This window comes from Panthera leo, chromosome D2 (assembly GCF_018350215.1).
Source record: "Panthera leo isolate Ple1 chromosome D2, P.leo_Ple1_pat1.1, whole genome shotgun sequence".
Classification (NCBI taxonomy): Eukaryota; Metazoa; Chordata; class Mammalia; order Carnivora; family Felidae; genus Panthera; species Panthera leo.
The window spans coordinates 51,654,497-51,679,986 of NC_056689.1; the positions used below are offsets into that span (position 1 = coordinate 51,654,497).

General features: G+C 37.0%; 1 protein-coding gene and 1 long non-coding RNA gene across 4 annotated transcripts in view; one reads left to right on the forward strand and one right to left on the reverse strand.

The window, feature by feature from the left end:
• TNKS2 (tankyrase 2) overlaps positions 1–25,490 on the forward strand; it is a 72,568-nt gene that overhangs the window by 27,695 nt on the left and 19,383 nt on the right. For both annotated transcript variants that reach the window (XM_042907432.1, XM_042907433.1), the window contains exons 9-21: positions 577–698; positions 3,059–3,150; positions 3,238–3,316; positions 5,957–6,128; positions 8,320–8,399; positions 12,452–12,597; positions 14,231–14,396; positions 15,282–15,501; positions 18,094–18,203; positions 19,154–19,342; positions 21,723–21,975; positions 22,695–22,777; positions 24,162–24,282. In XM_042907432.1, the coding sequence (XP_042763366.1) occupies positions 577–698; positions 3,059–3,150; positions 3,238–3,316; positions 5,957–6,128; positions 8,320–8,399; positions 12,452–12,597; positions 14,231–14,396; positions 15,282–15,501; positions 18,094–18,203; positions 19,154–19,342; positions 21,723–21,975; positions 22,695–22,777; positions 24,162–24,282 (1,833 nt within the window). The remainder of the gene's footprint in view (positions 1–576; positions 699–3,058; positions 3,151–3,237; positions 3,317–5,956; positions 6,129–8,319; positions 8,400–12,451; positions 12,598–14,230; positions 14,397–15,281; positions 15,502–18,093; positions 18,204–19,153; positions 19,343–21,722; positions 21,976–22,694; positions 22,778–24,161; positions 24,283–25,490) is intronic.
• Positions 2,234–4,280, reverse strand: LOC122201632. Of its 2 annotated transcripts, none has more exons than XR_006194281.1 (2): positions 3,578–4,280; positions 2,234–2,694 (listed from the first exon to the last, which is right to left on the reverse strand). It is a non-coding gene; the product is annotated as an uncharacterized LOC122201632 (long non-coding RNA). The 2 variants fall into 2 exon arrangements; XR_006194282.1 differs by having other exon boundaries at positions 3,185–4,280.

Below are 25,490 nucleotides of genomic sequence, written 5' to 3' on the forward strand. Positions count from 1 at the left end.
TTATGTAGGCAGTTCTATGGTTTTCGGTCTATAACTGATACAGATGTAGTGAGAAACAGCCACCTGGTTCAGATACAGTATTACTACATAGAAGTAGGAAACTGGTGTTAACATTTGTATTCTTCTGGAACAATAAAGGCTAATGGGTGGTGTCACAAATCTGATGCATGAAAGGAATGTTGAGAAAATACTCTTTCATTTATTCATCAGTAGGTGGCTCTTAAAAATACTTGATTTTCTGGTCACCAGTTCTCTGATGTGTGAGCAAAATTACCTGCTGCTGCCATGCTAGTGTAGGGACCATGATCACTTTTTGTTTTATTTGTTTACTGAGAAAAATTCTCTGCTTTGGAAAATTCTTAGAACTCTCAGGTCTGGGAATACATTGCAGTACTCTGGGTCCCTACAGACCAAAATAGACCCTGAGTCAGCCATGGGCTAAATCTGTGTATACATTTGGGGATGAATTGGGTCATAACTGAGAAAAGCTGGTATAGCACTGTCTCCCTTTTGGGGGGTTATATTTGGAGAATATCTTCAGAACCTCAATAATTTACATGCTTTTTCTTCATCTAGATGAATTTAAAGGCCACTCGTTGCTGCAGGCTGCACGGGAAGCTGATGTTACACGAATCAAAAAACATCTCTCTCTGGAAATGGTGAATTTCAAGCATCCTCAAACACATGAAACAGCATTGGTAATGTTTCAGATTAAAGTTTTTAAGATGCAATAACCAAAAACATGCTAAACTAATCATAACGTCATACTTCTTTTGATGACACAGAATAACATAATGTCCTACTTTTACTAATAGAATTGTTTTAAAGATTTGTTTTTTTTAAATTAGTACCTGAACATGTATAAAGAAAAAATTTCAAACAGTACAGAAAAATAGACAACCTCACCCCTCTAAAAGGCAATAGTATTATTCATTTAAGTATCCTTCCAGAAAAAAAAAACTGTTCATATACTGACATATATTATAGGTAGCCTTTTTACTATCATAATAGTACATATCATTTCCTTTTTTGTTACATAAATTGTAAATGCTTGTGATCGAGAATTTTGAACCCACTCAGAGTAATGAAAAAAAAAAATAATTCTGCCATCCATATAAAAACCACTTGCTTTTCCTTCCAGTATTATAATTTTTTTCAGAATCAGTCTAAGGTCTGTATATATCCCCTCTATACTGTGTGAATAATGTGTCTATGTGAGTAGAGGCTGCTTCTCAGATAGAGGTAGTAACACTTCTGTGGAGCTGTAACAAAGTAGATGAGAATTGGACAGTCTGTGGAAAAGCAGAAAAGAATGGGATCTAGTAGGGATAAAGTGATGGCAGATAGAAAGAGAATGGTGTAATCAGACTGTCTTAGAACTAACGGTTTAAAAGGAACAAAGTCAGTGCTGCTGTATGAATTGCAGAATGTGCTTTGAGTGAGGGAAGAGGACCCTAAGTAAACAAATATGGTTAGGGGCAAATTTAACTCATAGTCCTACTTACCTAGTATCTTGTAGATAATTCATTTTCTTGGTTATTGGTTAATTTCCTTCCTTATGCCATGATGTAAACTATGTGAAGGTCATGTAGGAACCTATCTATAACACATTTTAGGCCTTTTTGCCACTCTAGTTGTAAAAAATATCTAAGCAAAAAAAATGGTAAAGCTGCAGACTAATAAGAAATGCTAGTGCAAATTATCAAGATGGTACAGAGAAATCTAAAAAGACTGACAGGAAAATTTTCTGGTCTGAAAAGCTAATACTATATATTATTTTCCCTGTAAGTAGTCTGCTATTAAACAACTTATTTCTGTTACTAACGTTAAAACCTACTAGGAGTTAAGTATTGGTGGATAGTTGTGGTGCAGGGAGGGGCAGTATTTTCCAGGCTTCCAGAAATTACAGGTGCTGCCCCAGGATGGGGCTGAGGAGTAGGAGTGCAGTTTTGAGATGAATGTGATCAAGAATTGGAAATAAACTATTTCTATTTTGTGTGCTGCCCTGATAGATAGATGTCCTGGGATGGTAACTCCTGACATACCAAAGGAGCCGTGTTTACCAGTTAGAAATGGTTTTTATTGAGGGCAAAGGAATGATTTTGGTGACAGCAACAACACAGAATGAATCTGAAGCAGTCATGAAGATCAGATAAGCTTTATAATTAATAGGTTAAAGTAAGAGAACAAATTTCATATGTACTTTGAATTTAGATATATAGAACAACTTAGCTTAACAGTTATCCAGAACTTTTATTCCATGAATTCTCAGGCTTCGGTTGAACTTAGTATCTTTACATTGATCTCGTCATTCACATGTTCAGACATTTGTTGAACACCTATTGTATAGGAGTATTATCCTGGATATTAGAGATGCAAAGAGTTTGGGACATGACCATGAGATACATACTAGGTTTATAACTGGCAAATCCCCACTTCCTGACTCCTTTCCTCTTTGACGTATCATAGATATAGATGCTACAGCCTTCATTGTAGAGCATTTCATCTTCTCCCATTGATTTTGACTAATCCAAGCTCCTTATTCTGTTGAAGCAACTAGTTGAGAAAGAAGTAAATACTAATCTTGGCAGCTATTTGATCCGTGCTGTTACCAAGCAGCCTCCAGAGCTGATGAGTGTCTTTTATTTCTTCATGTGAAGAAACTCCAACCTTTGGGGTGTTTCATTAATTAACCTTTAAAAATAACATAAATACCATGTTATGTGGGAATAGTTTTAAAAGGAGCATTGGTCACAGTAATTTGAATTTTCATCACATCACTATTGACTTTTTCAAAGATGTAGGACAACTGTAAAACTCAACCAGAATATTTAGCAACAGATACCCTCTGGTAAATAGGATTTGCAGGCCCTGCCAGAATTTGGTAACTGTTGTACATTTTATCCAATAGAAAGTCTTTGAGTAGCAAAGTTAGGTCAAAAATAAAACAAAGAAATTAAATAACTTCTTGGTTGTTCTTGATTGGAAACACAAATGTTCTTAAATAAAAATCAGTCATGTATAGTCCTTGATTAATGCTGCAATTTAAATTATCTAGCATTGTGCTGCCGCATCTCCGTACCCCAAAAGAAAGCAAATATGTGAACTCTTGCTAAGAAAAGGAGCAAACATCAATGAAAAGACTAAAGAGTAAGTATACATTTAGTAATTAAAAATTATTGACCTTTTATTTTTTGGATAATATATTCACTGTCTGGCTGACTTTTTCTTTTTAAGATTCTTGACTCCTCTACACGTGGCATCTGAGAAAGCTCATAATGATGTTGTCGAAGTAGTAGTGAAACATGAAGCAAAGGTATACTTCCTTTTTGGTAATCTTTGGTAATCCAGTGAATTATTTCCTGTTTAGCAGATGAAATACCTGGCTTCCTAAACTGTATTCTCTCTCACGAGTGCTATTTCTTTCGTCTTAATCTATACTTAAAAATAGACTAGCAGGTACTTTTCTTTATCTGATTTTTTGCTAGGAAACCTAAGGATTTATTCAAAAGTACATGCCTCAAATACATGCTTCCTTCTCCATTCCTGTTACCCACACCCCACTGGTCAAGTTTACCTTTGAGGTCTTTTTTTAACAATACTCTTGAGAATATCCTCAGCTGGAGACACACTGATTCTGACCCATCATCTCCAGTCTCCTCTCACTCATGTCTTCTATTCCTTGGTTACCATGATACTCTTGTTATCCTCAGCCACAGTCTTTCTTACTGTCTGTTATTTCTGTGACTAAGCCAAAGGACTTGGAACAGAAGGAAGTAAATTATTTAAAAAATTCGACTCCCCATTCATAGCTCCCCATATTGGGAAGTTAGTATTCTTTAGTTGACATTTGTATACAAAGCATTTCATTCTTAGAATACTTATGTTTTCATCAGGCTAGAGATCATCACTTGTTACCCAGGAACTTTAAAAAATACCACTCAGTAAAAGATACACATGGCATCCCAGATTGGAAGAGATGACAGTCATCTGATTCAACAGCTCTCACAGTTTTTAGCCACAGAACCTTGCCTTTTCCAAACAGAATCTTGAGTAGAAACTCATTATGTAACAAAGAATGGAGCTGCTCTGAATGAAAGGAAAAGAAAGGAGTAGAGACCCTTTAGCCCTTGGGTGGCCCCAAGGCTCTTCCCTAAATGTGCTTTGCCAGAATAGTTTTCTGATCTGTCCTTCTGTGGGATCCCACTCAAGGAATCACTCAGAATTCTTTCTACAATTTCTTGTTTGTGTTTCCTTTCACTGTTCTAATTTCTCTTTGATTTGGGGGAATTCTTGATAATGTATAATCTCAGTCTTTCCTATTGTAAATTACTGAATAAAATAAAGTTTATTTCTGCTTGACTGCTTGGCATATCTCGTCTGTTCTATAACTTTTCATAGATTGCTTTTTTCATACATGTGGTGCATTACTAGAAGAATATCTGGATACATACTAAATTTGAGTTGTGAAACTCAACGAAGCAATCTTGATGAGGGTGGCAAACTATCCAGGTTTGTTCAGGAACTGTGGGATTTCCAGAAACAGGACTTTCGGTGCTAAAACCAGAGAAATCCCAGGCAAACCAGGACAAGTTTGTCACCCTGATCTTCACACAAAGTGGTACCCAAATAAAGTTGTCAAGTGGGATGTATTTCACATTTCAGTGAGTTTTGTTTTGGGAATAAATAGATTGATTGTCCTGAGCATTTTAAATCAGTTTTCAGTTTCCAAAAGCATGGAGACTAGCTCTCTATAATCTAGTTTGAGATTCATTGAGAAAGTCTTAATATATTCCTGTTCAAATATTCTCCAATTCTATGAATATGAATTGGATGTGTCTCAAATCACACTAGTGGCCACAGGATTGATTACTGAGGAACTTAATTTCTCACTTATGTTTAAAGAATTACTTCCCTGGTAGGGAGGGGTGCAGGTAGAGATGAGATGGGGGAATTAACATTTTACTATGTTGTTTTATTACATACCCATCAGTTTCTCCCTCTGTCCATACGTGTATATATACATATTACATATTTCAGAATAATTTGCAAATTGCTATACACTTCTCCCTAAATATTTCCATATAGGCATTATCTAGAGGTCAGTATTTGTGTACAGGTTTTTGGTGGGATCTAAAACTTACGTGCACTGAAATGCACAAATCTTAAATGTACGTTTGCTGAGTTTTGACTAACGCATACACCTGTGTAACCAAAACTTACCAAGATATAAAATGTTATTTCATGGCAGAAGCAGGGCCCCATCCAAGGCAATCTCCACCCATAAGGCAACAACCATTTTGATGATTTCCTATATAGATTAGATTTGCCTGTTCTAGGCCTTCATGTCTGTGGAATCATACAATACATACTCAGTGTAAGGCTTTCTCTTCAGTATATTTTGGAGATTGATCCATGTACCAATAGCTTGTTCCTTTTTATTGCTTAGAAGTATTCTGTTGTGTAAATGTATGTAATGTGTTTGTGTATCTATACAGATTATATTTGGATGATTAAAAAAGGTAGAAGATTAAGCCGATAGGAATAAATGTTTTCAATGCTAACTTAGTCTCTGGCTTTGTTACTGTCGTGTATCTTGAGGGTTAGTCTCCGCGTTTCTGGACTTCAGAGATCTTTAAAAACACACGGATTAAACTTTTTTAGGCAGTGTCTGCCTCAAAATGCAGTAAATTTACTAATACTTGAATGTCAAACACAACTGTTATTCAACATTTCCTGCTTTTAACCCAAAAAAAGGTCTTTTCTGGTATCGGCCTTCATGAATTAGTGAATTTATGCTCTAGATTTGAGCAAAAACACTTGTTTTGGCACCAGATAAGAGGCTTCATAAGAGAATAATTGGGATTTTTAAATCAGTAGCAAGTGTTAAATTCATAATTGGATGGTTTTAAGTTTTGTGTTGCAGGCTAATTTTGGCTTTTTCTGCATTGTTAAGGTTAATGCTCTGGATAATCTTGGTCAGACTTCTCTGCACAGAGCCGCACATTGTGGTCATCTGCAGACCTGCCGCCTACTCCTGAGCTATGGGTGTGATCCTAACATCATATCCCTTCAGGGCTTTACTGCCTTACAGATGGGAAATGAAAACGTGCAGCAACTTCTTCAAGGTATTAAATGCTTTCATGAAATCAACTTTTTAAAATTATCCTTTAGGGGCGCCTGGGTGGCTCAGTCGGTTGAGCGTCCGACTTCGGCTCAGGTCATGATCTCACGGTCTGTGAGTTCGAGCCCTGTGTCAGGCTCTGTGCTTGACAGCTCAGAGCGTGGAGCCTGCGTTGGATTCTGTGTCTCCCTTTCTCTCTGACCGTCCCCCGTTCATGCTCTGTCTCCCTCTGTTTCAAAAATAAATACGTGTTAAAAAATAATAATAAAAATAAAAATAAAATTATCCTTTAAATTTTTTCACATATTACATGGGAGTTGGTAGTAAAAAGAAAATGTAGACTATTTGGCTGTTATTTCATAACTTTTTCTACTCAGTGCTCCAGATGTCATGAAGTCTTAGTTATGATTTTCCAGTAGTGTTTTCTGCCCAGTTTCTCTTAAGTTTTTATCTAGAAAATGTTTAAGAGTGAGCTATAATAGTTGCTATTTCTTTAAAGAAAGGAAAACATAAAAAGGTAGGTGTCTCTTAGTTGATCCATAATGATAAATAATACTCTAAAGACTGGCCCTACCTCTTTGCTGTTTTATTATCTCCTTTATATATGAGGCATGTAGAATTTGTACCAGGTAACCAACTATTTGACTTAATAAAACATTTATTGAATCCCTGCATATTCATTACATTTTTAAATATTTAGATCAAATATCTACATTTTGCCTAGGTTTTACGTTTCAGCCTAGAAATCTGGTCCAATAAATTTGAAAGTGACTTTGACATCTCAGGGCTCAAATGAGAAGAAATCTAACAGATCAAGCCTCTTATATCTTTAACAGTTACTTTTGATGATCCTTATGCGTGTGGTCTTAGAAACCAGCTTTTGAGAAAAACACTGAATAGATGAAGGCAGGTTGGTAAAACCTCCTGGAAACTGCCAAAGCTGAACTAACTACAAGACTCTTTGAAGATTGTCTTTAGTTCCCCGTATACGATATGTTTGTTCTGGTGTCAGGTTTGGGGTTATAACACTGGTCCTATTCACTTGCATAGTGATGGACATTTACAGTCTTGCTAGTTTTGTGCTAAGCGATTTCTTACCTTTCCAGCGAGTTTCTTAAATTGTCAAAGTAGAATTTCCAGGTCAAAGGATAACATGTAATTGTTGAATCATCTTCTAGAAAGGTTTTTAAGTACCATTTTATACTCCTACTGACAGTGTATGACAAGACCTGTTTGTCAGCGCTAGTATGATTCTTAATCTTTTCGTTGGGTGAATGTGTGTGAATTTCAGAAGTAATAGATGCTTTTTTTTAATGCAAAATACAGAAATATTGTCAGGGTAGCTTCCCCCATTTCCACCTTGCCCACTAATGGATAAAAAAGAAAAATCTAGTATCGCAGTATTTTAATTTGCATTTCTAAGATACAGGTTGCAGTATTTTTTCCTTTTTTTTTTTTATTTGCCTTCATAATTTTAATGTTATGTTATTGCCTGACATATTTTTCCTAATTGATTTGGGTCCTGCCTTGGTGTACTACTCTAAGATGCTTTTTTACTCCAGGTATAAAAATATTCACTTAGATTGTCTTTGAGTATTTTTAAGGTTTAATTTTTTATCCTTCAGTCTTCAGTCCATTGGAATTTTTGTTCTAAGATACAAAGTACATGTTTTCTTTCTTTTCTATGAGATTTTAAGTGAGCTATAAAACAAAATTTCAGACCTGAAGATGACTTTAGTTATCTTCTAGTCCATCTTTTCTCTTTTTAGAACTGAAAAAATCTGAGGCCCTTCACCCCAGTTCAGATAGCTAGTTAAGGGCAGAACCATGGTTAGATCTCTGGCCATTGCTCTCCTAATGTAAAGCTTTTCCACCATCCAGTGGCCTTGGTTGTAGAATATGCCATCTTTCATCTATTTTACATTCCGTTATATTGTTTAAATCACAGTTTATAGTTGTTATTCGCATTTACATACATTTTGCCTGTTTATATGTTTAATGTTTCCCAAAATTCTTTTTTTGTCTCAAAAAAGTTCTTAACAGTGTCTTAATGGTTTTCCCCTACTACCTTGGAGATTTATTATGTAATCTACCAAACTGCAAAAAGAACTTTACTTTGAGATAAGATGCCTCCCTTAAAGCTTGGTCCTGCCTTCTAAATAAGAGCTAATCACTCTTTCCTTCTCTGTTTTTAGAGGGCATCCCATTAGGCAATTCAGAGGCAGACAGACAATTGCTGGAAGCTGCAAAGGCTGGCGATGTAGAAACTGTAAAAGTAAGATATGATCTTGTGTTTTTGTTAACTTTTGGGTTTTATTTTCACGGTGTTTAATGTATCTGTACTGTTGTAATGAAGAGCCTAGTTATGTATATGTGCCTTGTTTTAAAAGGTAAACAATGAGGGACAGCTGGGTGGCTTAGTCGGTTAAGCGTCCAGCTCTTGATTCCAGCTCAGGTCATGATCTCACAGTTCATGAAATTGAGCTGACAGCACATAGATTCCCACTCTCCATCTCTCTCTGCTCCTCCCCCATTCACAGTCTCTCTCAAATTAAAAAAGACAAAACCCTTTAAAAAAAAAAAAAGGTAAATAATGATAATCTAGTTCTTCTCTCCAAGTAAGGATCATTGTGCAATGAAAGAAACTTTAGTTTCACATGCATCTCAGTAAATACCTCACAATCACAAACTTAATTAAGTAAACTGCATGTTTACGGAAATACATTTTGTCTAAAACACCTATTCATTTGTCCCTTTAAAAGAATAAGATACCAAATTATTGTCCATTGTTTACATATGACACATAAAACAGGAATGGGGAAAAGAACTAAACAGTGTGTCACTGTGTCTACGTATTTCTTCTGGTTTCATTTCTTTGCCCTTTTCTACCACTGTGTTGTCACTTTTCGGATCCGCTGTCTCCTAATAATCTTCAGTTCATCTAGCCAACTTCAGTTCGTACGCGGCCCATCTCCTGTGGTTATCCTCTGTTGAATTACCCTTCTTCACATTTTGCTTTACTTTTTACCATAGAGTCATATGTAGTAGTTGAATGCCTGTACCAGATATTTCTGTTACCTACAGAAATTGCATATCCCAGTAAATAACTCAGAGCCTAACATTCTGAAAGAGCAAGACTATTTTTCAATTCACCTAATATAGGTTAAAATTAACATGTTTTATGAATTAAATAATTCTAATAATTCTTCAGTAACGCAATGGGTGTTATTTTTTCACTGTTGCCCTCAGACTTTTTCAAAAACAGTGCTGGTCCTATTTGAGGGAACAGTGATAGGTAATAAGTTTTATAAACGAAATTTGTTGATGTGTGACAGAAGTAGCCAAATAAAACAATTTCACTGTGTTTCTTTTGTGTCCTCAATCCTGAACAGACTCACCACACAAAGATTTCCTGAGAATGAAATATGTTGGTGGCATCTGAGCTTGAGCTCTAAGGAAACTTATTCACTGTCCTTTTAAATATAAAAGAGACCTCTGAAAGTTGATTTAAATGTGCACGTAATCTTTTCCTGCTGCTTTATGTGGGTAGATAGTAGTATAATCATCTCCAAGTAACTTCAGATTTTATTTTTTAAATAATTTCATTTTTGAAAGAAAAAAACACCACTATAATGCAGTCTTATTGTTTGATATGTTTTATATTTACATTCTTATTCATTTAAGTAGGAGGTTAAATAAGATACTGAAAGGATTTGGTTTCTATTACTGAATACTGCTGACTTATAGAAAAACAAGTCACTTGAGTTAAAAGTAGTGAGCTGGTTCTTTTTTTTCCTGGAAAAGTGATTAAAAAAGTAAAAGCAAGGTGCCTGGGTGATTAGTCAGTTAAGCATCCAGCTCTTGGTTTCAGCTCAGGTCACGATTTCACAGTTCGTGAGTATAAGCCCTGCCCCACTCCAGGCTCTGCACTGGTGGCACAGAGCCTACTTGGGATTCTCTCTCTCTCCCCCTCTCTGCCCTTCTGCTTGCACTAGCGCTCTCGTGCTCTCTCTGTCTCAAAATAAATAAACACTTAAAAAAAATTAAAGGCAGGGCTCCTGCGTGGCTCAGTCAGTTAAGCATTGACTCTTGATTTTGGCTCAGGTCATGATCTCACAGGTTTGTGGGATCAAGCCCTGAGTCAGGCTCTGCTCTGACAGCATGGAGCCTGTTTGGGATTCTCTGTCTCCCTCTCTCTCTCTGCCCCTCCCCTGTGCACATGCTCTTGCTCACTCATTCTCTCAGAATAAATAAATAAACTTTAAAAAAAATTAAAGTCAACTAGTTAAAGGGCTACCAGCTGATTTGAGTGGGGGTGAGGGTGCTGGGTTAATTTTAAACACTTGGGGCACCTGGGTGATTCAGTCAGTTAAGTGTCCAACTTCAGCTCAGGTCATGATCTCACAGTTTGTGAGTTCAAGCCCCACGTTGGGCTCTGTGCTGACAGCTTGGAGCCCGGAGCCTGCTTTGGATGCTGTGTATCCCTCTCTCTGCCCCTCGCCCACTCGTGCTCGCTCGCGCATTCTCTCTCTCTCTCTCTCTCAAAAATAAACATTAAAAAAATTGTTAAGCATTCATTCACTTACATATATTCAAGAGCATAAAGCTATATCCGGTATATATAACAGTGGAGACTAGACTTTGTTTTTGTAAAGATAAAAGGAGTCCAGAGCAAGAAAGAGATAAAGAGAAGAGATGGGGGCAGGAATTGGACTTAGAGAACAAAATAATGCCATTGGATTGAGGAGAGCCCTTCCTTTCTCATTCTCTGGGAATAAGCATTAGGCCATCTTCATTTAATCTCTGCTTTTAAGATCACCTGATGGTAATTTATTTCCACAGCCTTCCTAGTCCTTATCTGTCCGTAGACAGGGGACTTGGTGTGAATCACTGGGACAGTGACATCTGCATATTACCCAATGAACACTCAATTATGTGTTCAGTTGTGTTTGTTTAAATACATCAGGCTAGATATTTCTTCCTAGGTGTTAGAAAACTTGTCTCAGAGTATACAAAACTAAACCGAGAGGTAGGGAGTAAAGTGGCTGGTGATAACTACCCAAACTAGCAGCACATGGCACATGTATTAAAAATATTCATTTTTCGAAGCCGTGAAATACTGTCTCAAATGCAACACTGAATCTGTAGATCTGTCAGCCTCTTGTTTGAAAGTGTAAAAAAGCTTTATCAGTCCTCTGATTAAACCCCCTGAAGTTAAACCCATGGATAGCTACCTACTTTGGTTTATTAGGCTTAAGTTATCCCTTCTTTTAAGGTAGGATAGTAAAAAGTAAGAGTTTTTACTAATATTGATATTCTTTGGACTTTTTTTAAGCACCACAATTTATTATGTTTCTTTTTTCCCCCAAACATTTGTACTTTTCATACAAGCATGAATAAAAATGTTATTCTTACAGCTTTTCTCAGTTAGGCTTCCTCATCTAAAGCAAAGAACACAAAAAAATTATTTGACTCTTTTCTTAATTTTCCCGAGGATTATAAGTGTAGTTCCTTGACTACAAGCATCACCTGGGAACTTGTTAGAAATGCAGGTTCTCAGGCCTCACCCCAGACACACTGAATTAGAAAATCTGGAGATAGGATCCAGTACGCACGAAAATTTGAGAACCCCTGTCTAGAGCAGTACTTCTAGAACTTGTAGCACTTCAGACTTTAGCCTGCTTACAGATCGTCTCGGGATTTTGTTAAAATGCAGGCTCTGGCTCCATAGATGAGGGTCTGAGATTCTGCATTTGTAACAAAACCCAGGTGATGCCAATACTTCTGTGACCCGGTCTACCTCTACGTATATTTGCCATGAACGATTGCTGATAATTGGTACTTTAGATTACCTTTGTGTAAATAGTAGTAGTGATAATGATAAAATTTACCCACTAGCTTTAGCCTCATCTTTAGGCATAGATGAGAGGACCAGAGGGATGGATTCCCTATAAATGACAAGGTAAAATAAGAATATAATTCCCTTTAAATGACAAGGTAAAATAATGGGGCGTGTGGGTGGCTCAGTCAGTTGGGTGTCCAACTCTTAATGTCTCAGGCTATGATCCCAGGGTCGTGAGATTGAGCCCTGTGTGGGGCTCTGCGCTGACAGTGCAGAGCTTGGGATTCTCTCTCTGCCTTTCTAACTGCCCCTCCCCAGCTCTCTCTCAAAATAAGTAAGTAAATTTAAAAAAAGAAAATAAGTAGTTTCTGAGAATACTGATTTAATGAGACAAGAAAATAAATCAGACATTTGAAGTTTCTACTAAATGAAAACAAGAAGTCAGGGTAGCCAGCATCATGTGTGTACTGTGTTCCATCCTACAGAAATTGTGCACCGTTCAGAGTGTCAACTGCAGAGACATTGAAGGGCGTCAGTCTACACCACTCCATTTTGCAGCTGGCTACAATAGGGTGTCTGTGGTGGAGTATCTGCTGCAGCACGGAGCTGATGTGCATGCTAAAGATAAAGGGCAAGTACCAAGAATTGCTGTGGCCTCTTTTCCTTTATCTGACCTTTCTAGGAAAGTGTGAAAAAAATTTGTTTTGAATATCTTTTTCGGATAGTTGGGTCGGTAGCGCTTTTATTTTCAGAGAAGTCTGTTACCTAACACTGGCTTAAATGTAGCTTCTTAATTTCAGTTAAGATTTTACGAGGGATCTGGGGCGCCTGGGTGGTTCAGTCGGTTGAGCGTCTGTCTCTTGATTTGGGCTCGGGTCATGGTCCTAGGGTTCTGGGATCAAGCCCCATGTCGAGATTCTCTCTCCCTCTGCCCCTCCCCTGCTCGCACACTCTTCTCTGTCTCTCTAAAAATAATAAGTAAGTAAATAGATTTTATAATGGTTAGCATTTATATAAAGCCTTATTTGTATAATGCTTTGTGATCTTATAATGACTAAGGACATGAGTGTGTTTGATTTTTAATATAGTGAATTTTTCAGTATGCATTGAGGATATTTGAATTCTTCGTGTGTATTTTTCTTTAGAAGTATACAGTTCTCAATTCTAGATAGTCTACAGGTGTTTGTTATATTCTGTGCAATTTAAAAAATTTTTTAAATTTCCTCCCAGACCCTCCAAAAATAATTCCATTTCTGTTTTCAAAAAATTTACGTTCTATAAAATAATAATAAGCAGTGTAATCTCTTATGCAGTTCAAAAAATATGTCAGGGGTGCCTGGGTGACTCAGTCGGTTGAGCGTCTGACTTCGGCTTAGGTCATGATCTCACGGTCTGTGAGTTCGAGCCCCGCGTTGGGCTCTGTGCTGACAGCTCAGAGCCTGGAGCCTGCTTTGGATTCTGTGTCTCCTCTCTCTCTGCCCCTCCCCCACTCACGCGCGCGCTCTCTCTCTGTCAAAAAAAAAAAAATAAACGTTAAAAACCTTTTAAAATAATAAAATAAAAGGAAATATATCAGTTATATGTAATTCTAAGTTAAATCTGTCTTTGTGGGGGCGCCTGGGTGGTGCCATTGGTTGAGTGTCCGACTTTGGCTCAGGTCACAATCTCAACGTTCGTGGGCTTGAGCCCCGCATAGGCTTTGTGCCAACAGCAAGGAGCCTGCTTCAGATTCTCTGTCCCTCCCCTGCTTGCGCTCTCTCTCGAAATAAATAAATATCGAAAGATAAATAAATAGGAGTGCCTGAGTGGCTCAGTTAGTTGAGCGTCTGCTTTTAGCTCAGGTCATGATCTCGTGGTTCACAAGTTCGAACCCTGTGTCAGGCTCTGTGCTGACAGCTCAGAGCTTGGAGCCTGCTTTGGATTCTGTGTCTCCCTCTCTCTCTCTGCTCCTCCCCTGCTTATGCATGCGCTCGCTTTCCCTCTTGCTCACTCTCTCAAAAATAAGCATTTAAGGCAAACCATAAGAGACTCTTCAAAACTGAGAATAAACTGAGGGTTGATGGGGGGTGGAAGGGAGGGGAAAGTGGGCGATGGACATTGAGGAGGGCACCTGTTGGGATGAGCACTGGGTGTTGTATGGAAACCAACTTGACGATAAACTTCATATTAAAATAAATAAACTTTTTAAAAGATTTTTTTAATAAAAATTAAATATATATATATATATCTTTGTGTTGCATTCCTTATGTAATTTTTCATTTCAGAGGCCTTGTACCTTTGCACAATGCATGTTCTTATGGACATTATGAAGTTGCAGAACTTCTTGTTAAGCATGGAGCAGTAGTTAATGTAGCTGATTTATGGAAATTTACACCTTTACATGAAGCTGCAGCAAAAGGAAAGTATGAAATTTGCAAACTCCTACTCCAGGTATATTTGCTTACTGTGGACTGGGTTTATTACATAGAATATGTTTATATTTCTAATAACTTTTAATATAAACTTAAACTTGTAAAGGAGTATGAAACAGAGCTAATTCTCTACCTCAGTTTCAGAATAAATGTCATGAACACTTGTATATCTGAATCTGCTAGGATGTTTACCACACACAGATTTATTATATAAAGTCAGCTATCTTCATGTAACAGTTCTCTGATGATTGTCTTAATTTTTCCTATATAGTACTTTAGCCTCAAGACATTTGATGGATTATGTAATTTATAAGCCAGATTTATTTGGCACTAATAAAAGTGATAGTACTGGTTTAATACAGGTACCAGTGTAGATATTTTACACTAAAAACAAAAGTTAGAGCACTTGGCTGGCTCAGTCGGTAGAGCATATGACTCAATTAAATCTATACTTTATGTCAGTGTTCGTGAAAATTAAAAATAGCATACATGAAAGTCAGTTGTTAATGAAATACTACCTTATTTTGAACGTAATGTACAATTTTTATTAAATTGCATTATAGGGGTCCCTGGGTGGCTCAGTTGGTAGAGCTTGCGACTCTTGATCCCAGGGTTGTGAGTTCAAGCCCCAAGTTGGATGTGGAGCCTACTTTAAAAAAATAAAATAATAATAGTAATAATTTAATTGCATTATTAAAGCCCAATAATATTTAACTGCCTCTGTATTCTTTTTATTATAATTTTCTGTGTACTAAATCAAATATAACAACCATGTTCATCTTTAAGGTAGAATCTCTCCATATAAAATAGGATAGGTTTTTTGGTACAGTTACATTGACTATTTTCTTCTTGACTAAGGGCAAACTTAAGCTAGTACCCCTTTGTCTATTTTTCACATGCCCAGCATGGTGCAGACCCTACAAAGAAAAACAGGGATGGAAATACTCCTTTGGATCTTGTTAAAGATGGAGATACAGACATCCAAGATCTGCTTCGGGGAGACGCAGCTTTGTTAGATGCTGCCAAGAAGGGTTGTTTAGCCAGAGTAAAGAAGTTGTCTTCTCCTGATAACGTAAATTGCCGTGATACCCAAGGCCGACATTCAACACCTTTACATTTAGCAGGTAAGTGAATGAAGTTGCATACCTTTAAGCTGGTGACATCTAAGATTCATTTTATCGGAGTAAAATATTTCCTGCAAGTAAATTTAAAAGATGCAACTCAGATGTCTTCTTTTACCACCGTTATACCTGAGTATATTTGTACAGGGCAACTGTATTTCATGTTCACTTTAGTGCTAGTGTGTTTCATTCGGTAAGAACAATTGAAAGAGGCTCTGCCGGTCACTATAATTTTTAAATCCTCTTTGGTGATTGAGTTTTGGCCATATAAACTTGAAAAATTAGCCTGCTTGAGCCAGCTTTCCTCCTCGTGCTAAAGCTCTCCACTCTTGGGGTAGCTATTAAGCACAAGCAGAAAAAAATCTTAAGACTAAAAAGTTACATAAGCCTGTTGCCAAAGTAATTTGTTGTATTTGTTAGTCCTGCCGTAGGAAGGTACTGGAGGCTTCAACAACAAACTTTTTTTCTCACAGTCTGGAGATCAAGGTGTCGGCAGGATTAGTCTCTCCTTGGGCTGCAGATGGCCACCTTCTTACTGTCACATGGCCTTTTCTCTGTTGTGTGCACATGCCTGGTGTCTCTCACAGTATGTCCTAATCTCCTCTTATAAGGACACCAGCCAGCTTGGATTAGGACCTTCCCTACCAGCCTCATTTTAACATAATTACCTCTTTCAAGACCTCATCTCCAAATACAGTCCCATTCTAAGGTACTGATGGTTAGAGCTCCAACATAGGAATTTGGGAGACAGTTGAGCACATAACATTTTTACAAGTTTTCACTCATGAAATGGGCACAGTGCAGTTGTTTTTTAGTGCAGGTGTACAGCCTGGTTTCTTTAGCGGCGTGGAAGATGCTAGGGAACGGGCCATTAAAATCCCTGAACTTACAGCTATTGCTTCATTGGTGTCACATTAAAGGCATAATTTGACTCATACAAGTTTATCTAAATATACATAGTTTAGAAAGAAAAATAAATCAGAGAAAAAAGTAATGCAGGTGTTTCTGCCACTTTGTGTAATATGGGAGATGGATGTCTACTCTTATTTTTTTTTCCTCTCTCTCTCTCTCAGTTTATGTTAGTCTCATAGTGTGAATAACTGAGTGTGCTCTTAGTATTTAAAAGACAATTTGGGGGATGCCTGGGTGGCTCCGACTGGGTTAAGCATCCAGCTTATGGCTCAGGTCATGATCTCGTGGTTCGTGAGTTTGAGCCCCACATTGGGCTCTGTGCTGACAACCTGGAGCTTGCTTCAGATTCTGTGATTCCCTCTCTCTGTGCCCCTCCCCCGCTCATGTTCTGTCTTTCTCTGTCTCTCGAAAAATAAACGTTAAAAAAAATTTTTTTAAGACAATTTTGGTGATATGTGATTTTTACCTTTAAACTTTCACCACCTGTAAGTTGGGACCCCACTGTCCAAGGAAAAGAATTACTCTATGTCTTTAGAGAATTTTGGAAGTGATAACCACAAGCGCTAACATGATGACAAAAAGCTTTTATACTTCCACTGGTAATCAGTTTTTCATCCATATAAGACAGGATGTGATGTGACATCCGATTTGAATTATGCTGTGTATATTTATTTATATTAGCTCTTCTGTATCTTTATGGTAGCTTATCTAGAACATTTAACAACAACTATTTAAATCTGTGTTGTCTTTGTAAGAGGTAAATAAGTTGTCTATGCAAAACATTTCTGCCTACTTGTGCAGTTTTATAACTTGAGACCTGAAAGAACTTTTGGATTCATTGTAATACTTAGTTTATGGTAGTTCTGTGGTTTTGTTTCTCCCTTCTTGATCTTAAATGTTTTGGCTTTAAATCCTTTAGCAAAAGAATAAAAGCTACAAAAAAATAAATGTGAATAAGATATTTTGAACTATTTTAAAGTTTCAAGTGATACCTGGTTTTATGTTGGCAAAGTTCCCAATTTGCTTTCAATCTATGATTGTGTGTCAAATAAAATATACTTTACCATAAGACTATGTACTAAGGTAACTAACAGTTCCCAGTATGACAGCTAAGAAGTTATGGTATATTTATAAAATGTGGCTTTAGCAACATTAGGTTCTACTATCAGACGCGCACAGATGTATATCCCTAAGATCTCACTCTACAAAAAGCATGTCTTTGCAGCCTTCCGGGAAAATGGAGTCTTGAGACCCATGCTGGTGTGCTGTCTCCTATTCTGCTGGCCACTTGTGTTTCTAACTTGGCTTTTATATGCTTAAATGCCTTATATGCTTGTAGCCCTTGAGACCATGTACCTGAGTACAGGAAGTTGTATATAACAACCATAAAGGCAGGGACTTAGGTAGAAGGTTTTAAAAGGAAAGATATATTAGCAAATCAGTCAGTATAACTTTTGAGAGTCTGTGGAAGGCATATCACTGAAAGCTTCCAACTTGAGACCAGTGGGCAGTTTTTTTCATAAGATAAATTTTTAATATATTCTAGTGGAGAATTTTAGATTTCTGTAAACTTGCTTTATTTTTCAAAGCATGTCTATGCTTTTTATATAGATATATACAGACACGTAAATTTAATTTTTTATATTAACAAGTGGAAGTAATTTTAATTCTTTTCTAAATTAGCCGGTTATAATAATTTAGAAGTTGCAGAGTATTTGTTGCAACATGGAGCCGATGTGAATGCCCAAGACAAAGGAGGACTTATTCCTTTACATAATGCAGCATCTTATGGGGTAAGTTCTTTTATATTACCTTTAAAAAAATCTCTAAAATTTTCAGGGCGCATGAATGGCTCAGTCAGGCGACTGACTTTGGCTCAGATCATGATCTCACAGTTCATGGATTCAAGCCCAAGTTGGGCTCTGTGCTGACAGCTCAGAGCCTGGAGCCTGCTTTGGATTCTCTCTCTCTTTCCCTCTCTCTCTCTCTCTCTCTGCCCCTCCCCCACTCACACTCTGTCTCTCAAAAATAAATGTTAAAAAATTTTTTTTTAATCTCTAAAATTTTCAAAGTGGAAATCAATATTGCAGTTCTCAAAGGGCATTTAGTTTGACTTTTTCATTTTATAGAGGAATAAATATGAGGGCTAAAGAGATTAAATAATGTCCAGGTTTCAATTCTGAATCCGTTGTAAGCTTGCTGTGTGACATGCAGCATATTTGTCATTCATTTTATTATCTTCCTTAGCACCTCTTATTTTCAGTGAGATGTTAATGATTTTGTTTATTTGTTGGTACCAGGAAAACCACTGGGACTCCTAAGAGTCCATAGAGATTCAGGTGCATTGTTCCTGAGTTTATAACAGCCCTAAATATTACAATTAGTATTGACCATTTTCAGTAGGTGTAGTTTGAATAATTGGGGAAGGTTGCTGGTTTCTAAACTGATGTCCAGCAGTTATAACACTTGGATAAATGAGAAGTTGTTTAAGTCGCATTCATTTATTTAGTTCCTGTCCTGTGTAGAATTCTTAAATGTTTTCTGATTTCTCAAGTTATTAAAATGTCTATTGTAATTTTTAATCAGCTACCCATAAATTATGATGTTGGGGAGAAACACGATTTTTTTTTTCATTTCCAGAGTAGGTTTGAAAATATGGAAAAATAAGTATGTAGCTAATTTCTTCTTAGGAACTAAAATGTGATAACATTTCAGACTGTAACAGGAGTATTTTCTTTTACAGCATGTAGATGTAGCAGCTTTACTAATAAAGTATAATGCGTGTGTCAATGCTACGGACAAGTGGGCTTTCACACCTTTGCATGAAGCAGCCCAAAAGGGACGAACACAGCTTTGTGCTTTGCTGTTGGCCCACGGAGCCGACCCTACTCTTAAAAATCAGGAAGGACAAACGCCTTTAGATTTAGTTTCAGTAAGTGATGGACTCTTTGAAAAATCTCAGTGCTTTTCTTAACTTTTTAATGTTTGCTTGGTACATATAAAATATCTTTATGGTGAATGTGGCAAAATCTTTTTTTAGCTCAGTTTAAATATAGGATTTCTTTGGTATTAAAATGTAATATGTAAATAATAAGACTATCAATAAGCTATTGTATCCTGAGTGCCTTTGGAAATAGGAAAAAGAAGTACGAGGTATAGCTGCTTACGTTAATTTGGAAATAAAATTTCCAAATACAGGCCCTCAGCGAAGGCTGTTAAGGGGCATACTGTGCAAGGTCACATAGGACACTGGTCTTGATGAATTTCCCCTCATTGCCCTCAGGGTGCTGCAGCCACAAAGCCTGCTTCTTGTCAGGATTCTAGTTCCTCCCACACTGCCTGTTCCCAGAGTTCCGGTTCCGTGCTTACCTCCCCAAAAGTGTTCAGAAAACAAGCTTGTTCCTTAAGTTTTTTGGGTTGTGGTCCTCCCCCCCCAAGGGAACTCATGTAGGAGTCTCTGTTGTAGCCTCCACTTCCTCTTTGGCCAGTGTGACACAGGCTCCTCTCTCACCTCTACCACTGAGGAAATTGGCCAGGGCACTGGAGGGAAAGAGAGAAGAAATTCTTGTTGAGATACAAAGGAAAAGCAGTCTCTTAGATTGCTTTCTACTGAGAGAGATTTCACTGTCACAAGTTACACTGAGAAGCTGATTCAGTTCAGCTTCATTGGGGGTTAAGTAGATTTTTCTTAGCAGGCTGACAGCCCAACCATATTTGCAACATTTCTTCAGGGAAGTGTCCTTCCAATCCCAAACTACCTTGGGAACGCACTTTTCTAATTCATTCCACCCATCTGTTAGTCCACCAGACATAATTGACATGAAACAAAGTGCTCTAGAGAATAGGTGTGGGCTTTAGAGCCTAACAGACTTGCCTTAGAATTCTGGCTACCACTTAAAGATGTACGGTCTTTCACCTTGCCTAATCTCTAAGCCTCAGTCATGTCATCTATAATGGGGGTGAAATGTCTGGTTAAGGGGTGCCTGGCCAGCTGTCAGAAGAGCATGCAGCTCTTAATCTGAAGGTTGTGAGTTCGAGCCCCACGTTGGGTGTAGCGATTACTTAAAAATAAAATTTTTAAAAAGAGAGAGAGAGTGTGTGTGTGTGTGTGTGTCTGGTTAATACAAGAATTAAGGTAATGTACTTAAAGTCTCAGGCATGATAGCAGATACATAAAAAGCACCCCATAGATGATGCTAATATTATTTTAAAATGTGGGTGCCGTGGAAGTCCTCAGACTTGGGAAGAAAAAAGACAAGGATTAAAATAGGCAATATAAATGTGACTAACCATGAAAACAAGTACTGATTTACTTCTTGCTATTAGTGTTTTGAGCATTGTGAAGAAAAAATACTATATGTCACTAATTAAGCAAATTAAAGCTAGTAAGTTTGAGGATTTTTTTCCCATACTAGTAGATTTGATTAAAATTATTATCTTTGTTTTCTCCCCCCCAAAAATAACTCAATTTTAAGGATGTATCACTGAATATTTTCCAGGAAATGTAAATACACCATGCAGATTCAAGTTCCATGTAGATTGAATAAGAGTAAAACCTTGGTTTGGGAGCATAATTCGTTCCAGAAACATGCTTATAATCCAGAGCATTTGTATATTAAAGCGGATTTCAAGAACCATTGGCTCCGTTTTGATCATGTGATGTTCAGCGTCACGTACTGCTCATCTTGAGGAATGCTCACAGAACAAGTTACTCACGATCCAGGGTTTTACTGCTTCTTTCAGAGTAATTGCGATAGTGTTAAAAAATTCTTACCTTTTAAAATTGCTATTACTATAGGGGTGCCTGGGTGGTTCAGTCGGTTAAGTGTGTGACTTCAGCTCAGGTCACAATCTCATGGTTCATGGGTTCTAGCCCCACGTCGGGCTCTGCTGACAGCTCAGATTCTGTGTCTCCCTCTCTCTCTGCCCCTCCCCTGTTCACGCTCTGTCTCTGTCTCAAAAATAAATAAACATTAAAAAAAATTAAAATTGCTGTTATATAATTCATTTCAGTGCTTTGCAGAAAATCATAGTATGAAAGTTAGGGTTTTTTATGCTTAGCCACATTTAACAGGTTTGTTCTTATTCTCTGTGTCTTGGAAGAGATGTTCTGAATTATGTTTTATATTTAATAACAGCTTAGCTGGATGTCACTTACTTGCTTTACTTTTTAAAATAATCATTTTTATGTTATATGCAGTTCTAGTGCAAATCTGAGTTTTTGTCATATTTTTTAATGTATTCTGTTGGGTACAGGAGAATTTTAAAACTTGCTTATTACAGATTTAATCTCTCTCTGACACACACACTAGGCAGATGATGTTAGCGCTCTCCTGACAGCAGCCATGCCCCCTTCTGCTCTGCCTTCATGTTATAAACCTCAAGTGCTCAATGGTGTGAGAAGCCCAGGAGCTACCGGAGATGCTCTGTCTTCAGGTCCATCCAGCCCATCAAGTCTTTCTGCAGCCAGCAGTCTTGACAACTTATCTGGGAGTTTTTCTGAACTGTCTTCAGTAGTTAGTTCAAGTGGAACAGAGGGTGCCTCTAGCTTGGAGAAAAAGGAGGGTGAGAATAACTTTCTAACTTGTATTGTAGCCGCCTAGTTGTCATTTAGAATGCAAACAAGTCATTTTTTAAATACAACTGTTAGTATCAGATTAATTAGCATAGCCTTAAAATTTTAGTCTTTCGTTGTTTTCTTTACATTATGCTTTCGAAAGGTTTAGATGGCTTGTGCTTGAGTAGTTATGCCTTTACCTAGTCCAGTATATTATTACAGAGTTAGGAAATATCTTTTCTCCTTATCAGAATACCCAGTTGTGAAGATCTTTTTTTTTTTAAAGGAAAGAAAAAGACAGCATACTTGTGGTCTCTATAAAGCTGTTCTCTTTACTTTTTACCTGTCAAAATTCATCTCACCTTATGTAACATTGTGGAACTTGTTTTCATAAACTTTTTTGTGAAGAAGCTTATATCCTCAAAGATAAGGAAACTTTTTGAGTGGAAATATAATTGACATACTAGTTTCAGTATGGGCACTTATTTTAAAGATACAGTTAAAAATAAATTTGTTTAAATGAAATGTTTTTTTTTTTAACCTGAAAGTGCCCCATTGGCTGTTTCTTCTATGATGTTGAGATTTTGTAGCTTTCTCTTTTTGCAATTTTTGATGCAATGTTTTGCTTCGTCTTTGCATTCTTGATGTGTATAGTAATACCACATAACCTTGTTGCTAAAATGTTGATATACCTTATTCTGTTTGTTCTGGATTTTTTATTTTCCAGTTCCAGCAGTAGATTTTAGCATAACTCAATTTGTAAGGAATCTTGGGCTTGAGCACCTGATGGATATATTTGAGAGAGAACAGGTGAGTAAATGAATTGATTTGCTTGGTTTGGTGTTCTGTGAGACCTCAACAAAAAATTAGGACATCCTTGAAGTGCCTTAAACCATTCAACTGTTTGTGGGGAGAGGAGAATGTTTTTTTAAGGGACTGGAAATCAGTTAACTCTTCTAATTGGGCTTGATCTTGGAATTTCTGCTTAGTTTATTAGCATATAAAAATGGACTCTCATGAAATAAGAAGTACATTGAAACTAATGAAAATACACCTTCTTTTAAGTGCACATGGGACATGCGCCAGAATAGGTCACATACTAAGTCACAACATCAGGCCTCAACAAATGCAAGAAGATTGAAATCATACCATGCGTATTTTCTGACCACAGCGCTTTGAAACCAGGTCAACCATAAGAAAATTTTTGGAAAGACCATAAATACATGGAGATTAGACAACATGTATTAAGCAATGAATGGGTCAACCAGGAAATCAAAGAAGAAATTTTAAAATATATGGAAAAATGGACTGTGGTGTAGTAATAGTAAAATAGCTTTCCCAAATAGAAAGCTTAGCTTATTTAGCCCTTAAAATAAGTTATCCTTGAGCTTGGTTTGTTTAGTTCAGTTGTGTCACTCATTGCCTGCTCTGAGTCTGACACTTCGCTAGCCACTATGGGAAGGTATATAGATATGCTAAGTATATATCTGGGCTTTTCCAGAGTAGTCCCAATTTATGCCATCAGAATACTGGTGTTTTTTTCTTTTTTTGGTTCAGAAAATATAGTTAGCATAGACTTGTACTCCTAAGGAACTTTTGATCTACTTATGGAGCTCTAACAACATATGAAGAAATAAGTTTTGGGCATAGATTTTAGAAATTCAAAGGGGAAAAAAAAGGTTATTGCAAGCTGGACTACTCAGGAAAAGTTTCATGGAAGACGTATAAATAAAACAGGATCTTTAGAATGTCTTCGGTTTCACAAAGTGGAAATAAAATATTTGAGGGTAAAGAAATAGTTTGAACCCTGAGGCACAAGTACCAGTTAGCATAGTCTGGAGTCTGGAGGAACCAGTGAAGGCCTTGTGTAAATGGGTGGGTTGTGGAGTGATGGTGGAAAAGACAAAATAGAATACCTGAATGTGATTAACTTGAAAGTACATTTTTGTTTCGCAGCTTAATTCGGTTCAGGTTCTTATGTTAAATGAAAATAACGCTATTTTTTGGTAGTGCATGACTGAACTTCAGTTAGCTGCAACTTTTCGGTTTCTGTTTAACAACTGGTTTGCTTTCATTTCTAAGCTGTTCAAAAAAATCTAAAGTAAATGTTTGAATCTAATACATTGTGAGAACACCAGTATGTGAATGTCTACCAAATAGAAGTCTTCTAAACAGTTTCATCCTCTTTTGTAAGATCACCTTGGATGTGTTAGTTGAGATGGGGCACAAGGAGCTGAAGGAGATTGGAATCAATGCTTATGGACATAGACACAAACTAATCAAAGGAGTTGAAAGACTTCTCTCTGGACAACAAGGTATTTCATTTTAAATCAGTGCTAACAATTTAATGGTTGGTATAAAGGCAGCCCTCAACTTACTAAATGATAATTTAAAATCTATGAGAGAGAGTCCATTTAATAGGAAGAGCAATAATTAGAATTTGTGAAACCTGGTATCAGGTCTTAATGCTGCTAGTGTTAAGTTTATTGAGCTTCTGCAGTTAGTAGGTGAACTTAAGTAAAATTTCTGGGCTATTCAGAAGTTTGGGAATTGCTTTAGCTCTGAAGTATTTCTCTTAAGTCTATTCAGTTACTTCTGAAGTTATTCTAGCCCTAAAATTATGAGTCTAAAAGATCAGAAACTTGAATATCTTTCTGTCTTATGATAATATAATAGGCAATGCCTAGGCATTGAGGTCTGCCCATAAAATAATGTTGTAAATCTCTCTTTTTTTGTTGTATGTAAATGGCTAAATTCTTTAGCACTTGCTGTGAAAGTACTGGGAAACAGTGTTGTAACTGAGAACACTTGACAGAACAGCATTGAATAATATCTTTATTTCTTCTGAACATTACTTAAAGAAAATGCAAATTGCATTTGTTCAACAGATGTTAACATTTCCCATGTACCAAGTCCCAGGTATGAAAAGGTGAATTGTTCTAAATATCAAGGCCGCATTTTTAACTTAATTGTTAAACTAAGGGTGTGATTTACCCTGTCTGCGGTCAGACACATCCTGTCATTGAAGTCCTGGCTGTACAACTGGAGTTGAAGAAAAACCCAGACTAGCAAAAATGAAGAGCTTTTCAGGGAAGGATGTATGGTAGGCAGGGTAGGGGCCATCTCTTGAAAAGGAAAAACTACCTCTAAAAAGTAGGTGACTGAAGCTAAGCAATACTTTACACTGGAATTCTGGAATAGAATCGATTGAAAGTGGATGCACTTTACTTTCCTGGTAGGGACTAGGGCAAAATGTTTAAAATATGAGGTAGTCTGGGATATGTCTAGTATAGATGACAAAATTGTATGAGATAAAGAAGAGAGAAAACCCGTGACTCCCTAGAATGTTAGTATACAATATAAAAAGTATCAAAAATGAAGAGAAACTAGAACCTGCAGTTGTAGACAGCCGTCATGACTCTACTAGAATAATACCAATCCGGTAGGATAGAAATTACGGTGGAGTACTGGAATAACAAGGGTCACTTATGAAAGAGGCAGGTTAAAAAGGAAATCAGACAGT